This window comes from Papaver somniferum, chromosome 9 (genome assembly GCF_003573695.1).
Source record: "Papaver somniferum cultivar HN1 chromosome 9, ASM357369v1, whole genome shotgun sequence".
NCBI lineage: Eukaryota > Viridiplantae > Streptophyta > Magnoliopsida > Ranunculales > Papaveraceae > Papaver > Papaver somniferum.
Window position 1 is genome coordinate 97,891,894 of NC_039366.1, and position 23,900 is coordinate 97,915,793.

General features: G+C 40.8%; 2 protein-coding genes across 3 annotated transcripts; one reads left to right on the forward strand and one right to left on the reverse strand.

The window, feature by feature from the left end:
- Positions 1 to 861: 861 nt before the first annotated feature.
- On the forward strand, positions 862 to 3,702 carry LOC113310299 (ubiquitin-conjugating enzyme E2 2). The gene is made up of 5 exons (XM_026558919.1): positions 862 to 1,206; positions 1,324 to 1,349; positions 2,612 to 2,701; positions 2,876 to 2,964; positions 3,267 to 3,702. The coding sequence occupies exons 1-5, from the start codon at positions 1,082 to 1,084 to the stop codon at positions 3,393 to 3,395; spliced, it is 459 nt and encodes a 152-aa protein (XP_026414704.1). The 5' UTR covers positions 862 to 1,081; the 3' UTR covers positions 3,396 to 3,702.
- A 1,521-nt stretch (positions 3,703 to 5,223) lies between these two features.
- On the reverse strand, positions 5,224 to 10,143 carry LOC113308496 (plant cysteine oxidase 2-like). 2 transcript variants are annotated; one of them, XM_026556956.1, is made up of 6 exons: positions 9,323 to 10,141; positions 6,917 to 7,038; positions 6,674 to 6,818; positions 6,257 to 6,460; positions 5,732 to 5,791; positions 5,233 to 5,571 (listed from the first exon to the last, which is right to left on the reverse strand). In XM_026556956.1, the coding sequence occupies exons 1-6, from the start codon at positions 9,543 to 9,545 to the stop codon at positions 5,429 to 5,431; spliced, it is 897 nt and encodes a 298-aa protein (XP_026412741.1). In that variant the 5' UTR covers positions 9,546 to 10,141; the 3' UTR covers positions 5,233 to 5,428. The 2 variants fall into 2 exon arrangements, with proteins under 2 accessions (XP_026412742.1, XP_026412741.1); XM_026556957.1 differs by lacking the exon at positions 5,732 to 5,791 and having other exon boundaries at positions 5,224 to 5,571; positions 9,323 to 10,143.
- Between the last annotated feature and the right edge of the window lie 13,757 nt (positions 10,144 to 23,900).

Genomic DNA, 23,900 nt, shown 5'->3' on the forward strand with positions numbered 1-23,900 from the left:
CTTTAAAAATAAAAATCAGAGACAATGTTCTTCATCTTGTTTATCTTCACCATTTCACATAACTTCCAAGCAATGCGCTCATGAACGAAGTCTCCATTGTTTATCTTCTTCTTTGCCTTCAAATTTTCCTTGCCTTGAACTCTTCTTTGCCATGTCTTAGCTACAAGTTTGATTGGGTCAACATCCAAAACTTGCAGGCTGCTTTGATTTTACATATTTCTTTATAATTGTCACATATCCTGCTAACCGGCTTCGAGCACCACTCCAGAAAAATCAAATTGGGTTGCTAAATCAACTTGGTTTTCAAATTGTGCCATTTGAATACTTTTGGGAGAAGATATAAAGAATTTTTTTTTGAATAAAAATTTTGGAGTAAATTTTGTGCTTGAATTTCACATATTTAGCGATAGAAAGATAGCCGTTGGAGATAGACTACCCACCGAACAACTAACGAGTCTTAATCGCTAATGGTTTAGTCTCTACCATTCGATAGAAACTCCAACGTTTAACAATATTACCATGATAGTGCAACCAGTTTGCCAGACCACATGTTAGCCATTCCCACAAAAACCGCCGAACCGATCTAAAAATCCGGAGTATGGAAAAGCATTTTTGATGCCCGATGGTGAGCATGGCACCGACTCAATGACCACCGCAGTCAGCCTTGATGTTGGTGGTATATCATAAAGCTGTCCAAGCTCCAATGTAGGCAGGCACTCTGCCACGAGACTTGTTATAAACTTATAACCCCAAAAAGGAGAAGCGGTAGATGGGTTACCAAGAAAATGCAATTCAGTCAGAGACAGTAAAATATGATTTGATTTTACTACAACTGTCGGCAATAATAGCGTGTAGAAGTAGAAGTATCTCAAAACGAGATCTCTTTTTACTCAGAGGAAAATATATTTTCTCTCACCTTCTGCTCCTCTTCGTTTGAGAGAGAGATAGAGATAGAGAGTAGAAATAGATAAAGACAGATAAGAAAAGTATTCGATCTCCGAATTGGATCCATTAAAAACCCTAATTCTTCATATATTTATAAGTACACAACGAAGAGGAAGAAGAGGTAGGGGGTGAAATCATGTCAACACCTGCAAGGAAGAGATTGATGAGGGATTTCAAGAGACTACAGCAAGATCCACCTGCTGGTATCAGTGGAGCTCCTCATGATAATAATATCACTCTATGGAACGCTGTGATATTTGGGTATGAATTTCCTCTTTTTAATTTTAATATTCATTAGGGTTTTTATTTATTTTTATTTGTCATTCGATTTTGATTGAGGAATTGAAGTTATCTCTGTGGTTTGATTTTCAATTGCAGACCTGATGATACCCCATGGGATGGAGGTGAGTTGTTTAGTCTTTTCAATCACGATTTTATAGTATGCTGTTTAATTGTTTGAAATTATTGCCATACTGTTGAGTTTAAGATCGATGAAGTTTTACTTCTAATGAATCATAAGAGAACTCCGAACCTCAGAGCTGGATTTGTACAAGAAATGATTCGTTTTTTATTTTTGTGCAAGGATTGTAAGCTGCTATGGCGTTTGATGTTCAAGTGATATTGATTTTCAACTTGTTCATGCTTTTGTTTATAATCTTATTGAATTTTTCATTTTGATTGACTCATTCGTGGGTGCATAGGCTTAATTTCTGTGTTCGATTATTAAGTTGGTGTGCAAATATCTACTTCTATCAAGGCTGGCTTTTTTATTTCAAGTATTTTATTGATTTATGATGTTAGTGGCAATTACTTTTGCTCTGAAAAATATGTTCTTTTTACGAGTTCTCCTCTCATGCGTAGACTTGTGTACTTGCTTGGTCGGTACTTGGTATTTCCATACGTCTTGTAGACTTATATTTCTCTCCACAAGCTTCAAGTATAGTGACATGATGCTTCTTCAGGCATAAAGTTTATCTAGTTAATAATATTTGCTCTGTAATTAAGCTGCTCCACTACCACCTATTAAGTTAGAGGGTTGAGCTGGCTGTTATAGGCACTGGTAAATTTTTCTCTCCGATCACAATGACATGCACAGGAGAGGCATTTTGATGTTTGGATGCAAATATTTTGTAGTTGAAGTTGAAGATTCTTGCTTCTAGTATATTAGTCGATATAATATGTGGATACTTTGTATGGCATTTTGTAAGTTCCATCCCTACATACTCCCGTCACTGCTTAGGGCTTCGTTCTTGCCTTCACCAATACTGTTTAGTGTAAAGAACTTTGGATTTCATTTCACCTGTTGTAAATTGTAGTAAATCGTTGGGTAACGTCGTTCATCCTTGAAAACTTTTTAACTTGATTGCAAGTGTTGTGTAGTTTAGGACCTTTAGGTAGCTTTTACTTCTGATGCAATTTTAAGTTCACAGATGTTCTATTATCTTCATCGTAAGCTTTTAGTTCTTATCCCATTCTAGAAGCACCTAGTTAAATGGTGCTTCAGTATTTAAAATTAAAAGAATATGATGCAATCCTTTGCTGAGCTGGTATGTTTTGGTGTTAATATGATTTGTTTGTTTTTAAAATTTTATTGCAGATATTTTTAGTAGAATATTCTGATTGAAAGGTTGTCTCTCCATATATTAATTCTTTTGAGCTTCCTCAGGAACGTTTAAGCTGACACTGCAGTTCACAGAGGATTATCCTAACAAACCTCCTACAGTGCGGTTTGTTTCCCGAATGTTTCATCCAAACAGTACGTATACGCTAAACCTCTTTTCTTGTCTTCGTTATTTAATGTTCATCAAAACTATTGTAAGCAGTTACATAAACGTTCTCTTAACTCCCCAAGTTGGACAAGTGTCGTTTCCATGAAATATTCTAAAGCTTTTCTCAGTATCTTAACTTCATTTTTCTGGCCTCTTATCAGTCTATGCGGACGGAAGCATTTGCTTGGATATCTTACAGAACCAATGGAGTCCTATATATGACGTTGCAGCTATACTGACTTCCATTCAGGTATGACTTCCTTTGATCATTTGTTCTAATTCTGAAGTTTTAAGTCACTACCCTTGCGTTTATGAACCGTGATTTCTTAAATAGTCATTTGTACTGTCAACTATTTTACAGCAGTATGAACTGAGTCACCATTCCTAAAATCATGTATTCAGCTTGTCTAAAAGTGTGGGTTTTGATTCTAAAACACGCCGACATATACGCTCCACAGATCATTGCATGGATCGTGCATATTTGTATTGTTTTTGACATTCACATATGATTGAGTACTAACTCTAGGACACATCTCTCTGTGTCTTTCTCAGTCTCTTCTCTGTGATCCAAATCCGAACTCCCCGGCAAATTCAGAGGCAGCACGCATGTTCACCGAGAATAAGCGTGAGTACAACCGAAGAGTGCGAGAAATGGTGGAGCAAAGCTGGACAGCTGACTAAAAGGTTATAACAGTAATGAAAATCGAGAGAACCACCATCTTCGTTCTGCCAATAAAAAAACATCTGAAGTGGTTGTAACGGGTTTGAACTTGCATTTACTGTTTGTTTACCAAAGAAAATTTCAAAATCACTCTGCTGTAAAAGATGTTTCGTTGATTCAGTATCTGCATTTATGGCTGTGCCTTTTAAGTTTGCTTTCATGTAATATTTTCATAAAGATACTTCTTTTCTTATGAAATGTGTACAAAAACAATTGTTGTTGTAGCCGAATCTTCAATCAGTATCCACCTTAGTTGATACTTCTTTTTGTGGGTTCTCTCTTAAAAAGTTGAGTGAGCTTCTTTCGTAGACAATCAAAATTATTGCCCTTAAAAAGATGACAGTTAGCTTCTTTTGTAGACAATCAAAATTATTGGCCTAATAGGGGAAACTTAATACTCCTAAAATCACGAATCTGGCTACTGGATTTGGAAATGCATCCAAAAAGGCCCGTCTCAGATTTGGGAAGTTGGAAATGGAGAACAAATCCACATGCGAGGATCCCAGATCTGCAACAGACTCCCTTGGCTGTTTCAGATGGTCTTTCTGGATCTCTAGTGAAGATCTGAATGGTGAATAAGCCTACCACTTTAAACACTATTTTTTGACCCCCAAACTGTTCTAGCTATTTGGAAAGGCCAAGAGCACTAAAACTCTTTATAGAGCTAACCAGGAAGGAGTAAATCCCATCAAGATGCAGCAATCAAGTGGAAATAGGATACTAATCCTCTCCTAGGATAAAACTGTTAATCTACAAATGCATCCAGGATATGATACCAACTGCAGGTAAGTTGTCTCAATACAAGTATTCCAAATGTGTGCTCTCTTTGTGCACAAAAAAATGAAACTCTACAACATCTTTTATTTTTTTGCCCCATTGCAGAAAGTGTTTGGTTTGCCTCTAACCATAATCCTTACCCTCCAAATGTGAAAATACCCGCTGTAAAAAGCTGGATTCTGTAATGGCATACTAATCCTGCAGGATGATTACAGCAGACAGGTAACTGGAGTACATATGGAAGGCCAGGTGTGAGAAAGTGTTTAGGGGAACTGAACCATCACCAATTAACAGCTCCGTCTTGGCCACAAAAGAATATACTACAAGAGAGCCAACATGATAAGACAACAAGACTAAGGACTCAATTTCATATGACCAGCACAAAGCACTGGACTTATCCCAACTTTGGAGATGCACATATTAATTGTGCTTCTACATGGGACCAAAGCACTAAAAGTGGTATTATTGCTCTTATTTACAGACGCTCTCTTGGTGCAGGAATACAAGGGTAAGTGCAGAACTACTCTCACTGAAGTGGAGGTGCAGGGTATTATGGAAACAATCCAATGGTCATAGCCGCTTGCCGGCCCCAGATATAAAGTACCTGCCGTGGAGTCATTCAAGCATTTAGGAGTGAAAGAAGCAGCATAGACTGGAGAGTACATTCCAGAATAGAGGACATCAAACAAGACATTTCGGCTTTGAATAGAGTAAACAAAACTATTATGTCATCTTTCTGTAGTAGAAAAGCAAATCAGGAAGCCATTGCATTGGCCTCTCAGGTCAAAGCAACCGCAACCTGTTTCCATGGTTGTCATCCTAGTACTATCTTCAAAGTTCTTTAAGGATGACAGGCTGATGGCCCAAACTCTTGTGGGTTCACATCCACATCCACCCAACTATCAGTGTGCAACTTATTCTAACTAGTACTCTAGACTTCTGTTTGTGTAAAAAAGGGAAAACTGAAGGAATTGTTAAAGCTAGATGGTATGCATTGTGGGACTCGTATTTACACGAAAGAGCTGTAAGATGTCTATTGCATTGAAGCTCCAACTTTTGTACAGAATTATCTAGACTTCTGTTTTTCCGAACTTATAAACAAACAAAAGAAAGCAAAGAACACTCTGTTAAAAAAAGTTACAGTTCTACTTCAAAAGCGAAGAGGACAACATAAAGAACACCCCTGATTCTACTGAGAAAGTTGCGAAGTCTAAATTTATACAGCCGCTTCCTCGATGATTTGTGGACCCAAATACTCGATACCTTCCATCTTTAAGTCCTTGGGCATCTCGATCTCCTCCAACAATCCATAAACGTCTTTTCCCTCTAAAGCTTCTAAAGCTTCGTCCATAGGACAGCCTGAAAATGAAGCACCAAACCAAGAAAATATTAATATCAATGAAAAGGGTATGATCTAAATCCACGAGAAGCAAAGTGATCGACGCATATTAATATTTGATTACTACAATCTACGCTAGACAGTTAGCCTTGTAAAAACACTGTTGTTTTAGAGTTTTACATGGTTTAGATGACATGTTCCACCAGTTTTTCCTCTCTAGCGCTTCATCCACGGCACTGTCTGAGAAAGAAAGGCGTAGAAGAACATTAACACCAGTAAAATGGTATATTTGATCCACCAACATGTAAGTAATTTATTAGCACCAACCAACACAATGCACTAAGACCAAGCTAAGTCACTGTTTGTTTAGGGGTACTACTGTGGAACCAGACAAGATTCTTGGTGGTTACTTTGCTTAGATTCGATCTTCGTTCTGTGTTAGAACACAAAACTCCTCTTCTTTTCTTTTTAATAGGAATAGAACATAAAACTCTGCCCCGTTCCTTGACCATTTTTATCAACTTGTACTAAACAACTTATACTCACATTCTGGTGCCTATCAGTCTTAAAGGTGTCAGATGTAAATAGACGACACAGTTTGTAGGAGGCTAACTACTAATTCATATAGGGGGCATGACTAGAAGATTAAAAAATTCCTTTAAAGATAGCAATATAAACACTCTCTATTCAACAGGCTACGCTTACCAATAGAAACAGAGCATGGAAAATCTCTGTAGTATGAGCAGTCTCTACCATCTTCTTTCGAATAAGGAGGTCCAATCACATCAAGCAATGCACAAGGTGTTAAGGCAGTGAAGGCATGGATATTGCCTCCAGATGTGGGATAAAGTACAGACGTGTTGCATGGAGCTGTAAAGACATTATCAGCCTTCAACTTTGCTAATCTTACTGCAAAAGCACAAAAACAGAATTGCTTAGAACAGAGGAAAAGTTACCAGGAAATCCATTTTATTTCATTCTGAAAGCTACCAGTAAATTCATGTAACCTAATATTTTACAATCTATTATTCACAAACACTAACTAGATCACTTTGTTAGTTAATTTGTTGGTAAACAATAAAGAGAAACATGAAACAGAGAGAGAAAGTCAGAAGTACGAACACTGTGAGGACGTAGCCATGTCAGAATCAACCCAATCATAAGATTTGATGTGCATTGATCCTAAAAGAAGCTTACTGAAAACAGTCATTCCTGGGTGATTATGAAGTGGAATGACTGCAGATGGAGGAAGAAAGAAAAGACACATCTGGAAAGAAAAAACACTCAAGAGCTAATGAGATTTTATCAACTTCAAACAAATACATTTGCAGATAAGATACTTGGATTTCAAGAATCGGCCCTTACCGAGAAATTCTGAGTTTTGCATACAGTAGTATATGTAATACTTGGAGTTCCCGCAGTAACACCACCAGACTTGAAGAAAAGCAAAGCCGTGCTTAATCCAAGATCTTCTGGATTCATATTATCTACAACAGAGCCAAAATGAAATTAAGGAAGATTCATTCCCATAAGAAATAATTCAAATGAAGGAACAAGCTTCATGTCATGTCACTTTCTAATTTATCCATTTCTCTAATGTAAAAAGTCAAGAAAAATCGTCCATTGATATTCATAGAATCATTCATAGTCTTATCTATTTTATTGTTGCATAGGTTCCACATGACACTAATAGTCAACTAGCAACAGTAGAAGTGTGCAAGCACAAGTATGAAAAATAGATAGATGCATAAAGTGTTCAAATCTTGAAGCCTTGCTCCCAAGTGAAACGAGGAAAAAGTTATAGGCGCAAAAAAAAATTCTATTTGTAGAGTTTTATACCCAGCTGTTGAACAAATGTTGCTAGGGTCAAATTTATAGGTGCAAACCAAAGGCCTAACATTTTTCCGGGGACAGAGCTCTGGAACAATGTTAGGCCAACAGGAGGATGAGGTCAGTTAAAGAACGAACAAGAGAGAGGAGAGCACAAACGCGGAAGCATAAAAGACTACATTGATAATAATTGGGTGTATTTACATTCATGGCTCAACAGCCTATTTATATTGTTCACAAACTTGACTGCCACTCAAGGCACTTTCCTAACTAAGATCAAACTCTTCTTCCTAACATAAACCAATTTCCTAAAATACAAAAGACTTGTTTAACAAGATAAACGTGTGTTACTTAACACACGTACTGTATGCCTTAACACCCTCCCGCAAGCGTAACGGGTGATCTTGAACCGTTAGCTTGAACCTTAAGAGAGAAAACCGGTCTTGTTTCAGCCAAGGAGCGTACGCTGGATTTGGGTCTTCACTGTTGGGAAGAGTTGGAGATGGACATGGATTGTCGCCGGTAACAAAACTATCGAGTTCATAACTTTGGAGACACGTGAGAAACTGAGCACGCCATAGAGAGTAAAACGGACATCAAGAAGTTTAGGTATAGAGAAGATTTGATATAGTTTAGGTATAGAGAAGAATAGAAGAGGTTTAGAAGAAGTGTTCTTTTATTAATCTTCGGTGGTGTATGTAGACGTGAGCAATAAAGAGTTTGGTAGATTTAATAAGACAGAAAAAGTTAAGAATTTAGAGAGACAGGACTCAAGAGTGATTGGATAAGCCGAGAGAGGTGCTTTGTTGAGAGAAGAAGATAGACTGAGATTTCTATGAATTTGTTAGGTTTGGTGATGATGAAGTGAGGGTAGGTGATGGAATTAATTAATTAAAGGATGAATAAGAGAGGAACAATGGTTTCGAGGAAAGAAGCAGTCGGATGGAATGATTAGAATAAGACAAATAGAGTGAAAGATGTGCATCAGATGAAGAGTGGGATCCGCGAGATGTTGAGAAAGTTTACTGTTTAACAGTAAAAGAAAAGAGTTAGATCAAAGAAAGTGGTAAGGGGTGATGTGATGTTTATTAAGCACCAGGGAGAATTTTTTTTTTTTCTTTTGAGAAAGAATTAAAAGAAGATAGAGAATAAAGATTGGTGTAGAACGGGTGGGGAAGAAAAAGTTGTGGAAGAAATTAATCAATAATGAAAGAATTCGTGGGAAAAGATGGTGAAGGAATATGGATTGACGGACATCGAAAACAATAAAGAAAGGTATCGGGATCGGAAAAAGAAGAAAGGTTGGAAACAATCAATTAATTTAACGAGGGAAGATGAATGAGAAGTTTAGGTTTTCTGAGTATGAAAGAAAAGTAGAGAAAGCTAAAGAAGGTGAGGATCGAAACTTGCTCTGATACCAAGTTAAAGAACGAACAAGAGAGAGGAGAGCACAAACGCGGAAGCATAAAAGACTACATTGATAATAATTGGGTGTATTTACATTCATGGCTCAACATCCTATTTATATTGTTCACAAACTTGACCGCCACTCAAGACACTTTCCTAAATAAGATCAAACTCTAAACATAGACACTTTCCTACCAATTTCCTAAAATACAAAAGACTTGTTTAACAAGATAAACGTGTGTTAAGTAACACACGTACTGTATGCCTTAACAAGGTCTGAAACATAATGGGTGCGTATTAGGGTGCAGTGACCCATGTGTTTAGTCACAGGATTTGTTTGCCTGGAGCTGGTAATTAAAAAGCTAGGTACAAAAGTCATCCAGATAGCATGATCGTATTTTGCAAAACCATGTGCTACCTAAATGTGTATTTACAAAATTCATGTATCATGATCTATACAGTATGCTAAAAATCTGTAACTATTAATTAGTTAACTAATTTCGAAATACGGATAATTAAGTATTATCAACTTACCAAGAATGTGCCGGAGATTTTGAACTTCTAGTGAGTTTGGAATCGTCCCAGGTCCTTTGAACACTTGTTTACACGAAGTAAACAACTTCTGCAATGTCATGGACATTGTCGGTTTCTTGTACTGTTTTGTTCTTTTTATACATCTCTTCTTCCTAGCAATACTGTTCCCAAGTACTACTACATTGTTTCTCTTTTTCCCTACTACACTTGCCTCCATTGTCATCCTCAAACAAACGATACCTGAAACCAGTTTCTCTCTGTCTTCTTAATTCCCCTCTATCTTTTATCTTTGCATATAGATCTTCTTATCGGATTCCTCGACCGACAAATTAGACTACAACTTGTTCTTAAATGTCATATCCATTTTCCTAGATCCGAACTTGATATTAATTGCCAAAAAAAAACACAAAACCAAACAGAAATATGTCTGATAACAGATACTGATGAATAAAAAGGAGGTACAAACAAACCAGTACTAGTGTAGTGTACTTTTCTCTCTTAATTAAACCAAGACAGATATTCTCTTAGAGAACAAAAGAACTTCAGTTCATCAGTTTCTTTTGCAGATTAGTGTATATAGATCTCTTGTATATAGATCTAACTAATTTGAAGAGAAGATGAAGAAGATGTTTCTGTGGGATTATAAGATGGGTAAAAAGTAAAGGAAGAGTGAATACTAATATACAAGAAGAAGAAGAAGAAGAGATCTGGTGGTGATGAGTCTTGCAAAAACAAGGGGCCATAGAGAAAACCAGACAGACTACAACTTACAGCAACAGATTTTTTTCTTCTTTCTTTTTCTCTTTCTTTCGTTTTGGTTTTTTTCAAGGGATGAATAACGGTGTGTGTAATAATAACACAAGAATAGCAGTTTTGTTTCCCGCCCCTAATATTCTCTCACATTATACGGTCCCTGGTTTTGTGACTTATATTTCGTTTATTTACCGAAATGCCACTAAGAATGATCCTGTGTCCAGTAAGAAACAGACATCTGGAACAAAGTAACCACGTGATTTCGCACGAAGAACTGTGTCTTGAGTGTGTCCCACTTCATCCAGTTTAAACTGCGATGTTCCACCTAGATATTTACAAGGGTCCCATAGTAAGGCAAAATGGATAAACTGTACTTAAGAAAGGGACACGTATAAATTGAACGTTATTTAAGAAACAGAAAATAGTAATTTATGGAAAAGGAATTTGTGAGGCAGTCGGGTACGTGTGAACAGTTGCTAAAGCAAACCCAAAACAGATGACCCTAAAGGTTCGAGCTCGGGTAGGTATCTTTGTGTTACGTCATCTCCAATGTTAGGGGTGGAGGTCTTAAAAAAACATGATACCTAGGATTTAATATTTTTTTTGTCAAGAATTTATCTCCACTGCCAAGATCAAGGTAAAGGTAAATGCATGACATGGATGACATCTCATAGGAAAGGATAAAGGAGAAAGTCATATCTTTATCTTTTCCATGACCCAAGATTTTTTTGACAAATCATCGATTCTTTATTAAAAAGTTAATTTTTCTCTAAATTCTAGGGTAATAATACCTTGTGACATTGGAAATGGAATTATAGGTTGAAAATATAACTTTCATATTTTTTTTGCCACATGGTAATGACCCACAACAAAAAAATATTAATAGGACCTCCACCTAAAATTACCTTCATCCTGTCATTGGAGATGCTCCTAGTGGAGATATCCCATCCCCACCCCACATACTCCGTAAATTTTTGTTAATTGGCATCTGCATGGCTCCGGAAAAGATGTGGATGTGAATACAATACACACCTAAAGCATTGTAAAGGGAAAGTCTTTATCTTTTGATGGTGAAGGACCCACAGACTATGGTGGGATTAGTTACCAAAGTGGGAAAACGGCGGGCGCATGCTTTTTGACCCCTGAGCTCACACCAGCAGTATGTCAACTGGTACACCAATGTAAACCGTATATGATACCATTGTTTAAAAGGATCCATCGTAATTTTGTAAGACAATTGCTATCCCACATCGTTTTACGGGAAGCTATCCCGTTCAAGCGGGTTTCTTTACTGTTAGATGATCAAAGCAACGATTAGATTCGCATTTAGGAAAGGACTCACCATTTTATCTAAAGGGTTCAAGGCCGTTAGATTTGGCTTTTAACGTGATCTAACGGTAAAGAAGCCGTTTGAGCGGGATAACTACCCGTAAAATGGTACGGGACAACATTGCTCATTTTGTAAATTAAAAGTAGAATGTATTTTAAATGGCATTATGTTACGGTCTATTTTTTAATTGTTTTTGTTTTAGTTGGCATTTAATCTATTGTTTTACGTCAGTTAAAGGTTATGCTAAGAGAGAATAGATTGATTGAATTGACTTGATCGTTGAATCAGTTGTGAACGTGTTAGGAGGGTCCCGGTCAGTAGTTCGGTTTTGAATTAGTGGGTCTATTCCCTAGTTTGTAGGATCTATTATTACGTTGGTTAATGTGAATAACTTGTAATCTTTATGTTTGTTTTGATGCAACATAGAATGAATTTATATTGAAGAAATCCCGATGTCTGACATGATAAAGAACTCCAAAAAAGCAGGATATTGATTAATTCATGAACTAGACACCCCATTTTTATGGGCATACTTAGCTAATTCATCCACAAGCTTATTTGATATTCTATTTGTGAACACATAAATCTCGAAGCCATCCACGTGTTCCAGATTGTGAATACATAAATCTCGAAGCCATCCACGTGTTCACAAACAATAATCGCATACATTATAATTCTGAAATTGTACGTCGTATATGTAAAGGGGATGATTATATCGATTCATCGACTCTAAGCCTTCGGGCTTGTCATTGTCTAGTCGAATATTATCATGAATAATGTTCGTATAAAAGGGGTAAACAGAGAATCAAACATAAATGTAAAGCACATAACGCTCAATGCTGAATGTAAAGTGCTGAAATATAAATGAGACAAAGATTTACGTGGTTCGGCACTAAGACCTACATCCACGGGGTTGGTGTTTCACTATGTATTGAATGATTACAAAGATAGTCAAATGACTTTAGAGTACACATAGGTCTGTGGAAGTAGGGGGATCACTTACTCTTCCTATTTCTCTCTCCTATGTTCTCCTATCTTTTCTCTGGATCGGTCGACCCCTCTCTCTTAGTGGAGAGGGGTATTTATAGGGTTGGAACGTGGGTCCCACTTCTGAGGTGCCGTTGTAATCTTATCTTCTTGTGCTTTGTGCCAATTACGCAGAGGTCTTCGGCATATGTTGCGGCCTAAGCTTGAATACGAAGGGTTATCCTCGCCTCTTCCACGAGCTGATTGACACGTGTATATCTCTTTGGTATTTAATGCGGGTAGATGGATGTCTGCTCGTGTCAGACAAGTGTCTCTTTGTCTGGTCACATCTGTGTCAGTCAAACTTCCTCTCAGCCGTTGATCTGGGATCTTCCTCGGGATTGGGTGTATTAACACCCAAGGGGTATTATCTGGTGCTCCTCTAAGCCATCATACCTCTGTGATCTTCTGTCCCTGACCGTCAGATCCGCTGACCGGTGGCATCTTCTGATGAGATGCTTGTTATCATGTTTTGATATCTTGTTTGCATGCCTTCCACGTGTTTCTTTCTGTACACGTGGTAGATGATGAAAGGTGTACATACAATTTCCCCTCTTCTTCTGAATTGGGCGTATTTTGCAATTTAGAAGAAGAAAGGTCGTCCTACACGTTTTATCTCTCCTGAAATAACTTCCCCTAAAAATACGGGCACGTTTCCCACTTTGCATTAACTTTCCCCATAACTGCTCCTTGGTACGAGGGACAGTTATTGTCTTCTATAGCTTTATAAATAGGAAAGATAATGTGAAAAAAAGCTTTTATCCTCTTCTTGTCAGTGTTCATCCTATTCTTGTCAGTATTCATCCTTTCTTTGTTTTCTATTCTTGTTCTTTAGTCATTTATTATCGTCATGCTTGTGAGGAAGATAACAACATTCAATTTTCTGCCTCTTTCGCTCTCGACTGTTGTTTCCCCTGTATCGCAGACAACTAGCTTTTGATATCTCTGATCCTCCTTTCTTCGACTGTGGTTGGTGCTTGTCGTCCTCTTCTATACAGGTATGGGGTTTTTCATTAGCTGCTCATCATTGATTTATCTATGTATTTACCCGTTTGTTTCCTGCTGCTGTATTCTTGGCTTTGTGATGAAGAACACACATGTCGAAGCATATATGCTTGCCCCTGTTCTTTGTTACAAAGTCTGTGAGTCTATATCTAAGTATTATCCCTGGAGTTTGATAGGGTATTTCTGGTTATTTTTAGTTCTTAGGGTTTTTAATGTTTATCCGGATGAACCATCAATTATGGTTTTTTTTGATCTTTAGTGATCTCCTCGTATCCTTCTCTAAACTGTTTTTGTGTTTCCTTGTAGATATGTCTGATCGTCCGCGGGCTCCTTACCAAACCCCGCCGTCTAGTCCGCCAAGATCCCCTCCGCGTCGAGATTCTGACAGATCTCCACTTGGGGAAGGTCCTTACAAGTCTTCGCAATCGGATCCTCGGGGTCATAGGGTTTCATCTTCTTTTGGTGCGAAGGTTGTGCCTACTAAGAAAGGGGATGTGCCGACGGGTCCTTCTGGGTCTAGGTATGCTGTTAACTGTGCCCCTTCTCGTCCTCGTGAAGATTCTAGGAGTACGCAGGCTCCCCCTCGTGATGACTCTAGGAGTACGCGGGCTCCTCCTCCTCGTAATGAAACATTGGATGTTCCGCCCCTTCGTTCTATGGCTCCTCCTTCAGTGCCTCCGGAGAAATCTTTGCCGCCTCTTCCCACGGTTTTTTTCAAAGGGAAGTGCTCCAAGGGTATTATGTCGAGAGATGATCCGTCTAAAAATCTTCCTTCTAAAAGGAAAGCTTCGGAATTGAGTCCTACTTCTGATTCCGCAGACGAAGAAGAAACTGTCCCCGTGATACGCATCATTTCAGTTGGTAAGAAGAAGGTCACTTTCAAGCATATTGATCTTGAGATGTTCAAGGAAAAACATGAGATTCAAGCTTTTGAGGTTCGCTTCTATGCCCCTGACAATGATATCACTTACGAGCTCCTTGCTAAGTATCAGTTTGACGAGTTTCATCTATTGACTACGGTTGGAGCCTTCGAGGCGGGTCTCATGTTGCCCCTATATAAGTCGGGTGACTCCTTTTATTATGACGTGCTGGCTAGTCGCGAAGGCTCTTCCACAAACACTCATAATCGTTCCGTGTCACAACTATTTGGGAATTATCTTTGTGCACTGAAGGAATGTTACCTGCGAAGCAAGGGAGAGACTATGATGACCTGCTATGTTCCAAATCCCGCTGAGAGAGAGTGGTACACTCCTCAGAATTTTAACAGTTCCTTTGGGGATTATGTCAACAGTAGAAACCGTAAGCCGTGGAGTGTTAGTCTTCGTAACATTGCTGCTCCTCGTGGTGAAATTCGTCTTTTGAGTGAGGTGAGTGATGCCAAGCTGAAGTATGTTCTTGGTAGTGAGGGATCTGCTAAACGGAAACTCTTTCCTGCTCGTGAAAGGATTAAGCGTGACCATGATTATGAATGGCATGCTATTGTTATTGAGGTAGTTGGTCCTTGGGCTTATGGTTGGATTCCTGGTCCGCGCGGTTGGCGTCCTTCTGAAAACAGCAAGCCTCGTGAAACTCCTCATGCTCGTTATGGAGATTTCTGTCCTTGGCGTCCGAATTTCGCGGGCATGAATTTTCCTTACGCTCTTGATGTCGTTGATGGAGATGAGGAGGAGGGTTCTGGTGCTACCCATCCAGCGAAGAGTGCTGTTGCTGCCAAGGTATAGTTTCTTCTTATATTCTCTATTCTATTTGCCCCCTTTTTCCTTGCTTGAAATAATTTTCATTTTTGAAGTGAGGGAAAAAATGAGCCTTTGTGGGGATGTGTACTGGTTTGTAGGTATCGAAGAAGAATAAACTTGGACCCAAACAATCTTCTACTGTGGTTACCGGTGAGGCTGAGGTTTATGAGGAGGTTACGAGTCCTGTAAACGAAGGGTATGCTGAGGATGAAGAAATGTCCGATGGAGAAGAGCGTACCGATACTTCTCACCCTGATGACGAAGGTGGTAATGGTGAAGAAGAAGTTGCCGCGGGTGGTGATGGTGAAGAAGAAATTGCCGCGGGTGGTGATGGTGAGTCTGAGGGTAATATTATCGTTGGTGGTACTGGCGGGGGTGGATATGCCCCTGTTGGCGATAATATTGTTGGTGTGGGTACTCTGCCCGTTATTTCCCCTGAATTTTCTTTTGGTAGGATATATTCCGCGGGGGAATCCTTTGATGTGAATGCTGCCACGGGTCTTGCCGAAGACTTCTCATTGATTTCCCCAAATGATGATTGGGATGTGCTTGGGATATTGGTAAAGAAGATGCCACCGGTCAGCAGGCTGAAAACGCCGGTGGTCATACTGAGGCTGGTGATATCGAGACTTGCGCGAGTGAGGGGAGAACAGCCAAAGGGAAGTCTGCGGTTGAATCTCCTTCAGAGGATTTCCCTTACTCGCTAATGCCTGAAGGCGAAGATGCCATTTTGGCTTGGATTAAGAAGAAAAATCTGATGTTCGTCCCCAACCCTGCCCCAGTGATCCCTGGTGAGAAGAATTCTGACGCTTATACTCGTCAGATGATGCAAGTGTCTTCTGAAGTCCGCGTTGCTGAGATGTGGGAGAAGAATCTGAGAGCTTCAGAATCTAACCTAGTGGCTGACCCTCCCTCCTCTGTTGCTGATATGATGGCCATAGTTGATGGGTACCAATACGGTTTTCCCCAGCAGCGTGTCTTAGAGGTAAATCCTTGTACTGATTCCCTCATGATATACGAATATTGTATTCTTCGCGATATCCGATCCCTTGGGTATAATAATGTTTGTTGTTTGTGACATAGATGATGAGGAGCGAACATTGTAACCATGTTCTATACCAATTCTTTAAAGCAAAGTTTTTAAAGTTGGAGGCTAAGCTTCGTCATAGAGAAGAAGAACTATCTGCGGCCGAGATGGAAATAAGTGAACTGAAGGGTCGCCTGAAGGAAAAGGAGCGGCTGGGTAATGCCGAGGAGAGTCTCCGTTCGGAACTTGCTATAGTCCGCAACGAATTGGAGCAAGCTCGCAGAAATGTATCGTCCCTCACAGCTTCGTATTTTTTATTGGTCTTTTACTCCTCGTGATTCCCTATTTGTACTTTGGTGTTCTGTCTCAGTCTCCCCACCCTATCTTCAGTGGGTGGAGTCCCCGAGCTCATATGGATTCAGAAAGAAAGGGAACGACAGAAATCCCGCATTGCAGAGTTGGTGGGTAAGTTGAAAAGCGAAGCCGTAAAGTGGAATGCTCGTGATGAGCACAACGCCTTAGCAACTGAGTGGCGTGAAAAGCGAACACTGATGGTTGATATGCAAAATAAGTACAATCATGACCGTCGTCTGTTTAATGGTACGCTGCTATGGACGCGTGACAACCTGCGTGATGCTCGAGGACATGCTTCGGACTTAGAGGCTAGAGTGCGCTTTTTGGAAGGAGAGTTACAACAAGCTCGTTCTTTCTTAGGCCCCGGGGTTAGGGATAGTATGCTGCATTTTTCCGAGGAAAGAGATAATGCTAGGTCTGAGGTTGGTTCTCTTAGTAAAGCCCCAGCAACGTCTCGAGCTGATGTTGCTCGCCAAGTGGAATCTGAAAGAGATCTTGAAGTGAATGTGTATCGAATCCATAAAAGGATGGGGGAGATGAATGACGAAGTCAACCATCTTCGTCACTTGGATTCAATGAAGCAGGTAGATTTAGACGCGAGTCAATTTGCTCTTACGAACCTTCAAACGGATTATAAGAAACTATCTGACGAATATGACTTTCTTGATGAGGCTCGGGACGCAGTTGTTAATGAGTATGAAGAGGCTTCGGCTAATGTCGAAGGTATAACCTCGTTTTATCGAGTGTGATTCTGTTATTTCTTCGTTTTAACCCCTTGGTATTTCTTGTTTTCAGCACTCGAGGGACGGATTCACGCAGCAAATGATGAGCTTAAAAAAGCTCAATCTGCCTTAATGCAGCAGGAAGGACAAGCCAACTATTTCAAAGGGTTGTCCGCGTCTCGTGAGGAAGCAGCAGATATTGCCTCCAAAGAGGCGGAACGCCTATCTGCATTGTTTTCTCAGGCCAACCAGCGGACGCTGTTATCACTTATAAAGCTCGATGTCAGTTGGCTGAAGAGACCAATAAAGTCCTAGATAAGATTGAACTTGATCTTAAAGTCGAACATGGTCTTGTCAAGAATTATCCGCGTCGTCCCCTTCTCGCGCCCTTGCCTGGTTCTTCTGGGCCTTCTTCAGGTGGTAGCGTACCTTTATCTCGCAAAGACAACCCTGTTGATGGAGCTGTATCGTCCAAGTAGATTTCTTTTATTAGTCATAGAAAGTTGATCCTTGTTGATTATATAATTTCAGATCATTTTTTGATGTGTTTCCTGCTTTATCTTATTTGCTGAACTTGTAATCAACTCTTTATGAAATGGATCATCCTTTTGCATACCTGCGTTATCAATTCATTTTTATTTTAAGTATTGTGAAGTGTTAAACTAGAAATAACTTGCTTTATAAAAAGTTGAGAGTGTTTGGGTGCGACACCGAAGGTAAATACCTTCGTGATCGTCTTGAGACCTGTCACCCCGCTGGCGAATCCTGGGCCAGAGGATTCCCAAAAGGTGGGGGCCGAGGCAGCGTTCTAGGATATGGGATGATTATTTGAAATATTTACATGCACCCATTCCGTCGACCCGCTGCCTTAAAATTGGTTGGGTATCTCTTTCTGCTGGGTGCCTTCCCCCTGGTCTTACACTCATAGACACTGATAGGGGAGCCCTGAGAGATTGTAGATTAACTACTTTCCCCAATATTGTTAATTTATTATGTAATGTACATGCGTTCACCTAGCGGGCCTTTTGACCATTTCGTTTGCTTGAAGATTTCCCAAAAAGTTTTTTTTGATTGAAAGGTTGAGGCCTGCTACTCCTCGTCCAGATATAGAAACATGTAAAGCGGTTACGCTGCCTTCTTCTTCTGGTATTCTTCACGCAGATGCAAAGCTGCGCTGCTCCTATGGGTAGTACGGTTTGAGCCATTTAGAATTCCAAGGGTGCCGGAGGCCTCGCCTTTCAGATTGCGAAGATAGTAGGAACCGTTTCCCGCAATGTCGTGTATTATAAAAGGTCCTCCCCATGTAGGTGCTAACTTTCCCCATTTCTTCTCTCGTTGATACTGCGGTCTTGTTCTTAGCACATACTGCCCTTCTACAAAATTTCAAAGCTTAACTTTTTTGTTGTACTCTCTCGCTAATCTCCGTTGATAATTTTCCATCTTTTGCAATGCTGATTCCCTGCTTTCTTCCAGGTCGTCCAGTCTCTCTAACATCATGTCTGTTGTGAGATTTTTCTCCCATTCTTCGGTCTTTGTGGTTGGCATGAGGATATCTGTTGGGATGGCTGCTTCAGCTCCATAAGTGAGGAGAAATGGGGACTCCCCAGAGGCAGATCTTCGTGTTGTCCTGTATGCCCATAATACATTGTGTAGCTGTTCACACCATCGCCCCTTGTGTTCGTCTAATTGCTTTTTGAGGATAAGGGCGAGGGTCTTGTTAGTATCTTCCGCTTGTCCGTTTCTTTGAGGGTATATGGGGGTGGACTTGTTTTTCCTTATTTTGAAAGTTTCGAAGAGCATGTCTATGTTTTTTCCCTGTAATTGTTTACCATTATCGGACACGATTTCCGCTGGTATGCCGAACCTGCAAATAATGTTTTGGAATATGAAAGTAAACACGTCCACGTCTCTGATCCTGACTAAGGCTTTGGCTTCCACCCATTTACTGAAGTAGTCCATGGCTACTATCAAAATTCGTCTTTTCCCTGATCCTTCGATGAAAGGCCCAACGATATCTATGCCCCTTTTTGCAAATGGCCACGGACTATCCACAGAATTCAACGTTGTTGCTGGTGCGTGTATCTTTTTGGCGAAACGCTGACATTCTTCACATCGTCGGGACATTCTTGCAGCATCTTGTATCATTGTGGGCCAGTAATATCCTTGCATTTTTGCTTTGTCGGCTAGTGATCTCATGCCGCTATGATTCCCTGCGTCACCATAATGGATGTCGTTTAGAATTCGATGCCCCTCTTTCCTGGATAAGCAACGTAGTAACGGTCCGAGGAAAGATTTCTTGTACATGACCCCATCCCGAAGATCATATCTTCCTACTTTGGAGAGTATTTTCCTGGTTTGTTTATGATCCGCGGGTAAGGTTCCATCCTTGAGAAACGCATGGATCATCATTCTCCAATCATCTTCGTTGTTGGAATCTTCCTCTTGATTTGCTCTTGACAGGATATCTTCTTCGTCAAAATCATTACGGATGTCTTCTCTCACCTGATCTTCGATATTTTCTTCCATTGTATCTTGATTTGTAGCAAAGTAAAATTGTGATGCAATCGAAGGCTCGTATACCCTTGTTATTTTGATAGCTTCGATATTCTTGTCCTTCAGCATGGATGATATATATGCTAGGGCATCCGCGTGCCTGAGATCCCTTCTGCATAAGTGCCGGAACTTGATGTTCGGAATTTGTGATGCCAATGTTTGGACCAAGGCCATGTAAGCTGAGAGGGTGTCGTCGTACTCATTGTATTCGAGCCCTATTTGTCATATGACAAGCTGCGAATCACTTGTCAGTCTTACATCAGTTACCCCCATCTCTATTATCAAGCGGAGGGCATGTACGACTTCCTCGTATTCGACGATGTTGTTAGTATGCTCTTTGAATTCTAACCTGAGTGCATGTACGATCCTTTCTCCAGTTGGGGTGGTGATGACAATGCTTATTCCTGCCCCTTCCTTATTTTTGGAACCATCAACGAAGACTTCCCATTGTCTTTGACTCGCGGGTTCGAGGACATCAACTGGATCCTTGCTTTCCTCGCCGGCTTCTGGTATTCCCCTAATCTCTTCATCGTTGTCCAGGGGGAGGTCTGCCAAGAAATCCGCCAATACTTGGGATTTTTGGGAATGTTGAATTTCATGAATGATGTTGAATTGGTCCAGGTGGGTGTTCCACTTGGCTATTCTACTTACTTTTCCCGCGCTTTTGAGGACTGCTTCCAGTGGTGCTTTGCATGGGACGCGGATGAAGTGAGTTAGGAAATAGGTTCTCAGCTTTTGAGTAGCCCATACTAATGCCAGGATGAGTTGTTCGATCTTCGTGTAATTCCTTTCCGCAGAATTGAGGGTCTTGCTGACATAATAGATAGGTTGTTCTATCTTCGTATTGGTTTTGACCAACACTGCGCTAACTGCGTCTTCTGTCGCTTCTATGTACAATGCCAAAACCTCATCAGGATCAGGCTTCTGCAGGATTGGAATTGAAGCCAGGTATTCCTTGATTCTTTGGAAGGATTCTTCGCATTCTGCGGTTCATTCAAACTTACTCCCTTTTTTGAGAATATTGAAAAATGTTTGCATTTTTCCGAGGATCGGGCAATAAATCTGCCCAAGGCTTCTAAGGACCCATTGAGCTTTTGCACTTCTTTTAAATTCTTCGAGATGGCATTTCCACTATGGCCTGAATCTTCGCGGGGTCTACCTCAATACCCCTTTTTGTTATCAGATATCCGAGGAATTTCCCTGAGGTGACACCGAAGGTGCATTTTTCTGGATTTACTTTCATGTGATATTTCCTCACTGCTTCGAAAATATCTCTCAGGTCCTAGTGGTGATCTTTGCGCAGCCTACTTTTGATGAGCATGTCATCAACGTAGACTTCTAGGGTACTACCAATCCATGGCCTGAAGATAGCATCGACTATTCTCTGGTAAGTTGCCCCTACGTTTCGAAGTCCAAAGGGCATTCTAGTGTAGAAATAAAGGCCATGCGGGGTGTATAATGCTGTGTGTAGTTGATCTTCTTCTGCCAGGGCTACTTGGTTGTAACCAGAATATCCGTCCATGAATGACAGCTCTTCGTACCCTTCCACTGCTTCAACCAGTTGATCTATGCTCGGTTGGGGATAACTGTCTTTTGGACATGCCTTGTTGAGGTTAGTAAAGTCGATGCATATCCTAACCCCTCCATTTTTCTTAGGAACGACGACCATGTTGGAGATCCATGTAGGGTATTTGACTTCCTTGATGAAGCCTGCTTCTAGTAGTTTCCGAAGTTCTTTTTCTACTGCCTTATGATACTCTGGTGCAACTTTTATTATTTTCTGCCTGAAAGGTGGCGTGCCTGGTTTGATGCGCATATCGTGTTGGATTATTTTTGGATCAATCCCCGGCATGTCTCCTAACTTCCAGGCGAATACATCCGCGTATTCTTTAAGTAATTTGGTTAAGGAATCTTCTCTTTCTTCGTCCATTATGGTCCCTACTTTGATCATCTTCGGGTTTTCTTCCGTTCCTATGTTGATTTCTTTTACAGGCTCTACTGGTGTGAACACCGGCTTCGGGTCCCCAAGGACTGAGACGTTCTTTAATTGATATTTGGTATGTTTCTGTCATTCGTTGGCTGCTGAAGTACTTGCCTCTGTGTTAAGGACATTATCATCTTTTGTCAAGCCCTTCCCTGCGGTTTCCTTGAGGAACAAGTCTATGGCATTTTCTTTCGCAGCTTCTTTATTTTTGATCCTTCGGGTTTTTCGCTGCTCTTCTTGTTCGTTGTTGATACGATCCTGAGTGGACTGGCACTCTTTTGCAGAGACCCGATCTCCCTTGATTTCCATTACTCCCTCGGGTGTAGGGAACTTGAGATATTGGTAGTAAGTTTCTGCCACTCCCTTGAGTTTATGTACCCACTTTCGTCCAATAATGGCGTTATAGGGGGATGGGGCGTCTACCACGCTGAATCGTGTTTCTACTTTCATGGGCCCGGCGTTCACCTGCAACACGATGTCTCCCAATGGCTTTGTGGGCGCTCCGTTGAACCCGTAGATGGTGTAATAAGAGGTCATCACCTGTTCATCATGGAGCTTCATCCGTTTGAAGGCGTCGTAGAATAGAACGTTCACTGAGCTTCCCCCGTCGATGAGGATCTTTTTGAGGTTACATCTTGCCACTGGTAGTGTGAGGACCAAGGGATCGTTATGGTCTTCCATATCTTCTTCGATATCTTCAGTATCGAAGATGATAGGAACGTCCATCCACTCTTCGTGCTCGTCCACCTCTACGCCATCAATCTTATATAATTCGCAGTGGTCTTCGAATTGCTTTCGTAGCCTCTTTCCTATCTGCACTGTAAGTGAGGGCCCTGCGGCTTCGGAACACGAGATGGTGTTGATTGTGCGGTTTCCCTATGGAAGTTGGACTTGCTTGGTTCGTTTGGATCTGTCCTCGGTGACTTCCTTTCGTATGTATTGCTTGAGTTCGCCAGCATCAATCAATTTTTGGATCATTATTTTGAGGTTTTTGCATTTCTCGGTCTGGTGTCCATTGAAGCAATGATACTCACAGTAATCTTTAGACTTCTCGGTCCTTGGGGGTTGTTTTCCCTTGGACCACGGCCACTCCAAATTTTCCCTTCCTTTGATCTCTCGCAAGATCCGAGCGTAGCTAGCATTGAGCTTCGTGTAAACCTGATCTTCGAATTTTCGATCGTCTTTTCGTCGTTCATCTCTTCGTTCCTTCCTATCTTCGTGCGGTCGTTCCACTGAGCTATTTCTTTTGGCCCCGCTAGTTTGTTCTGCGGAATTGGTACGGTGAGACTGCTGCGTTTTGTGCCCTCGGGTTCTCACGCTGGATTTCTTCAAGACGAGCATACTTCTCAATAATTATTCGAAGATCTCCTTCTGTCTTAGGTACGCTTCCGTGGATCTCAATAAATAGTGGACTCATTCGGTCTAATCCCCACTTGTTGCAGTTGATGCTCACTACGGGATCCACACTCCCTATGGCTTGGCAGATCTTGTGCCATCTGTTGGTGTATTCCCTCCTGTTCTCCTTGTAACCAATTGCCAGAGAAAAAAGTTTATCCATTCGGGTGTTAACAGCTTTGTTGTACATGTAGGTTCTCAAGAATTTATCTGCGAGTTGATCGTAGGAGTTGATGGAATCAGGTGGCAGGTTGTCAAACCAAGACAAAGCCGATCCCTTCAGACTTGATGGGAAATACCTACAGAGGACGGCGTCGTTTTGACTCCATCGGGCTAAGATACGATTATAATATCAGATATGTGTCGCGGGATCACTGGATCCGTCATAGCATTCAAAAGTTGGGACAGGGCACTTTAACGGAATGGGGGTATTTTCCAGGCGATGAGTTAGGGGCGTGGAATTAGCCTCTTTCATCACCTCTTCAAGCCTTCCTCCGCCTTGTCTGGCTTTTAACTTCCTGATCTCAGCCATCATCTCATCACGCAGCTCTTCCATTGCGCGGTAATGTCCCATGTTCTCATGCTCAGTTGAGCGTTTCTTTCTTCGATCTTCACTGTCATAATAGTCTAAGTCTTCGGCAGCATATTCCGGATCGGATGCACTGCTTCCCCTAGCGGCGTTTGCTAGGATGA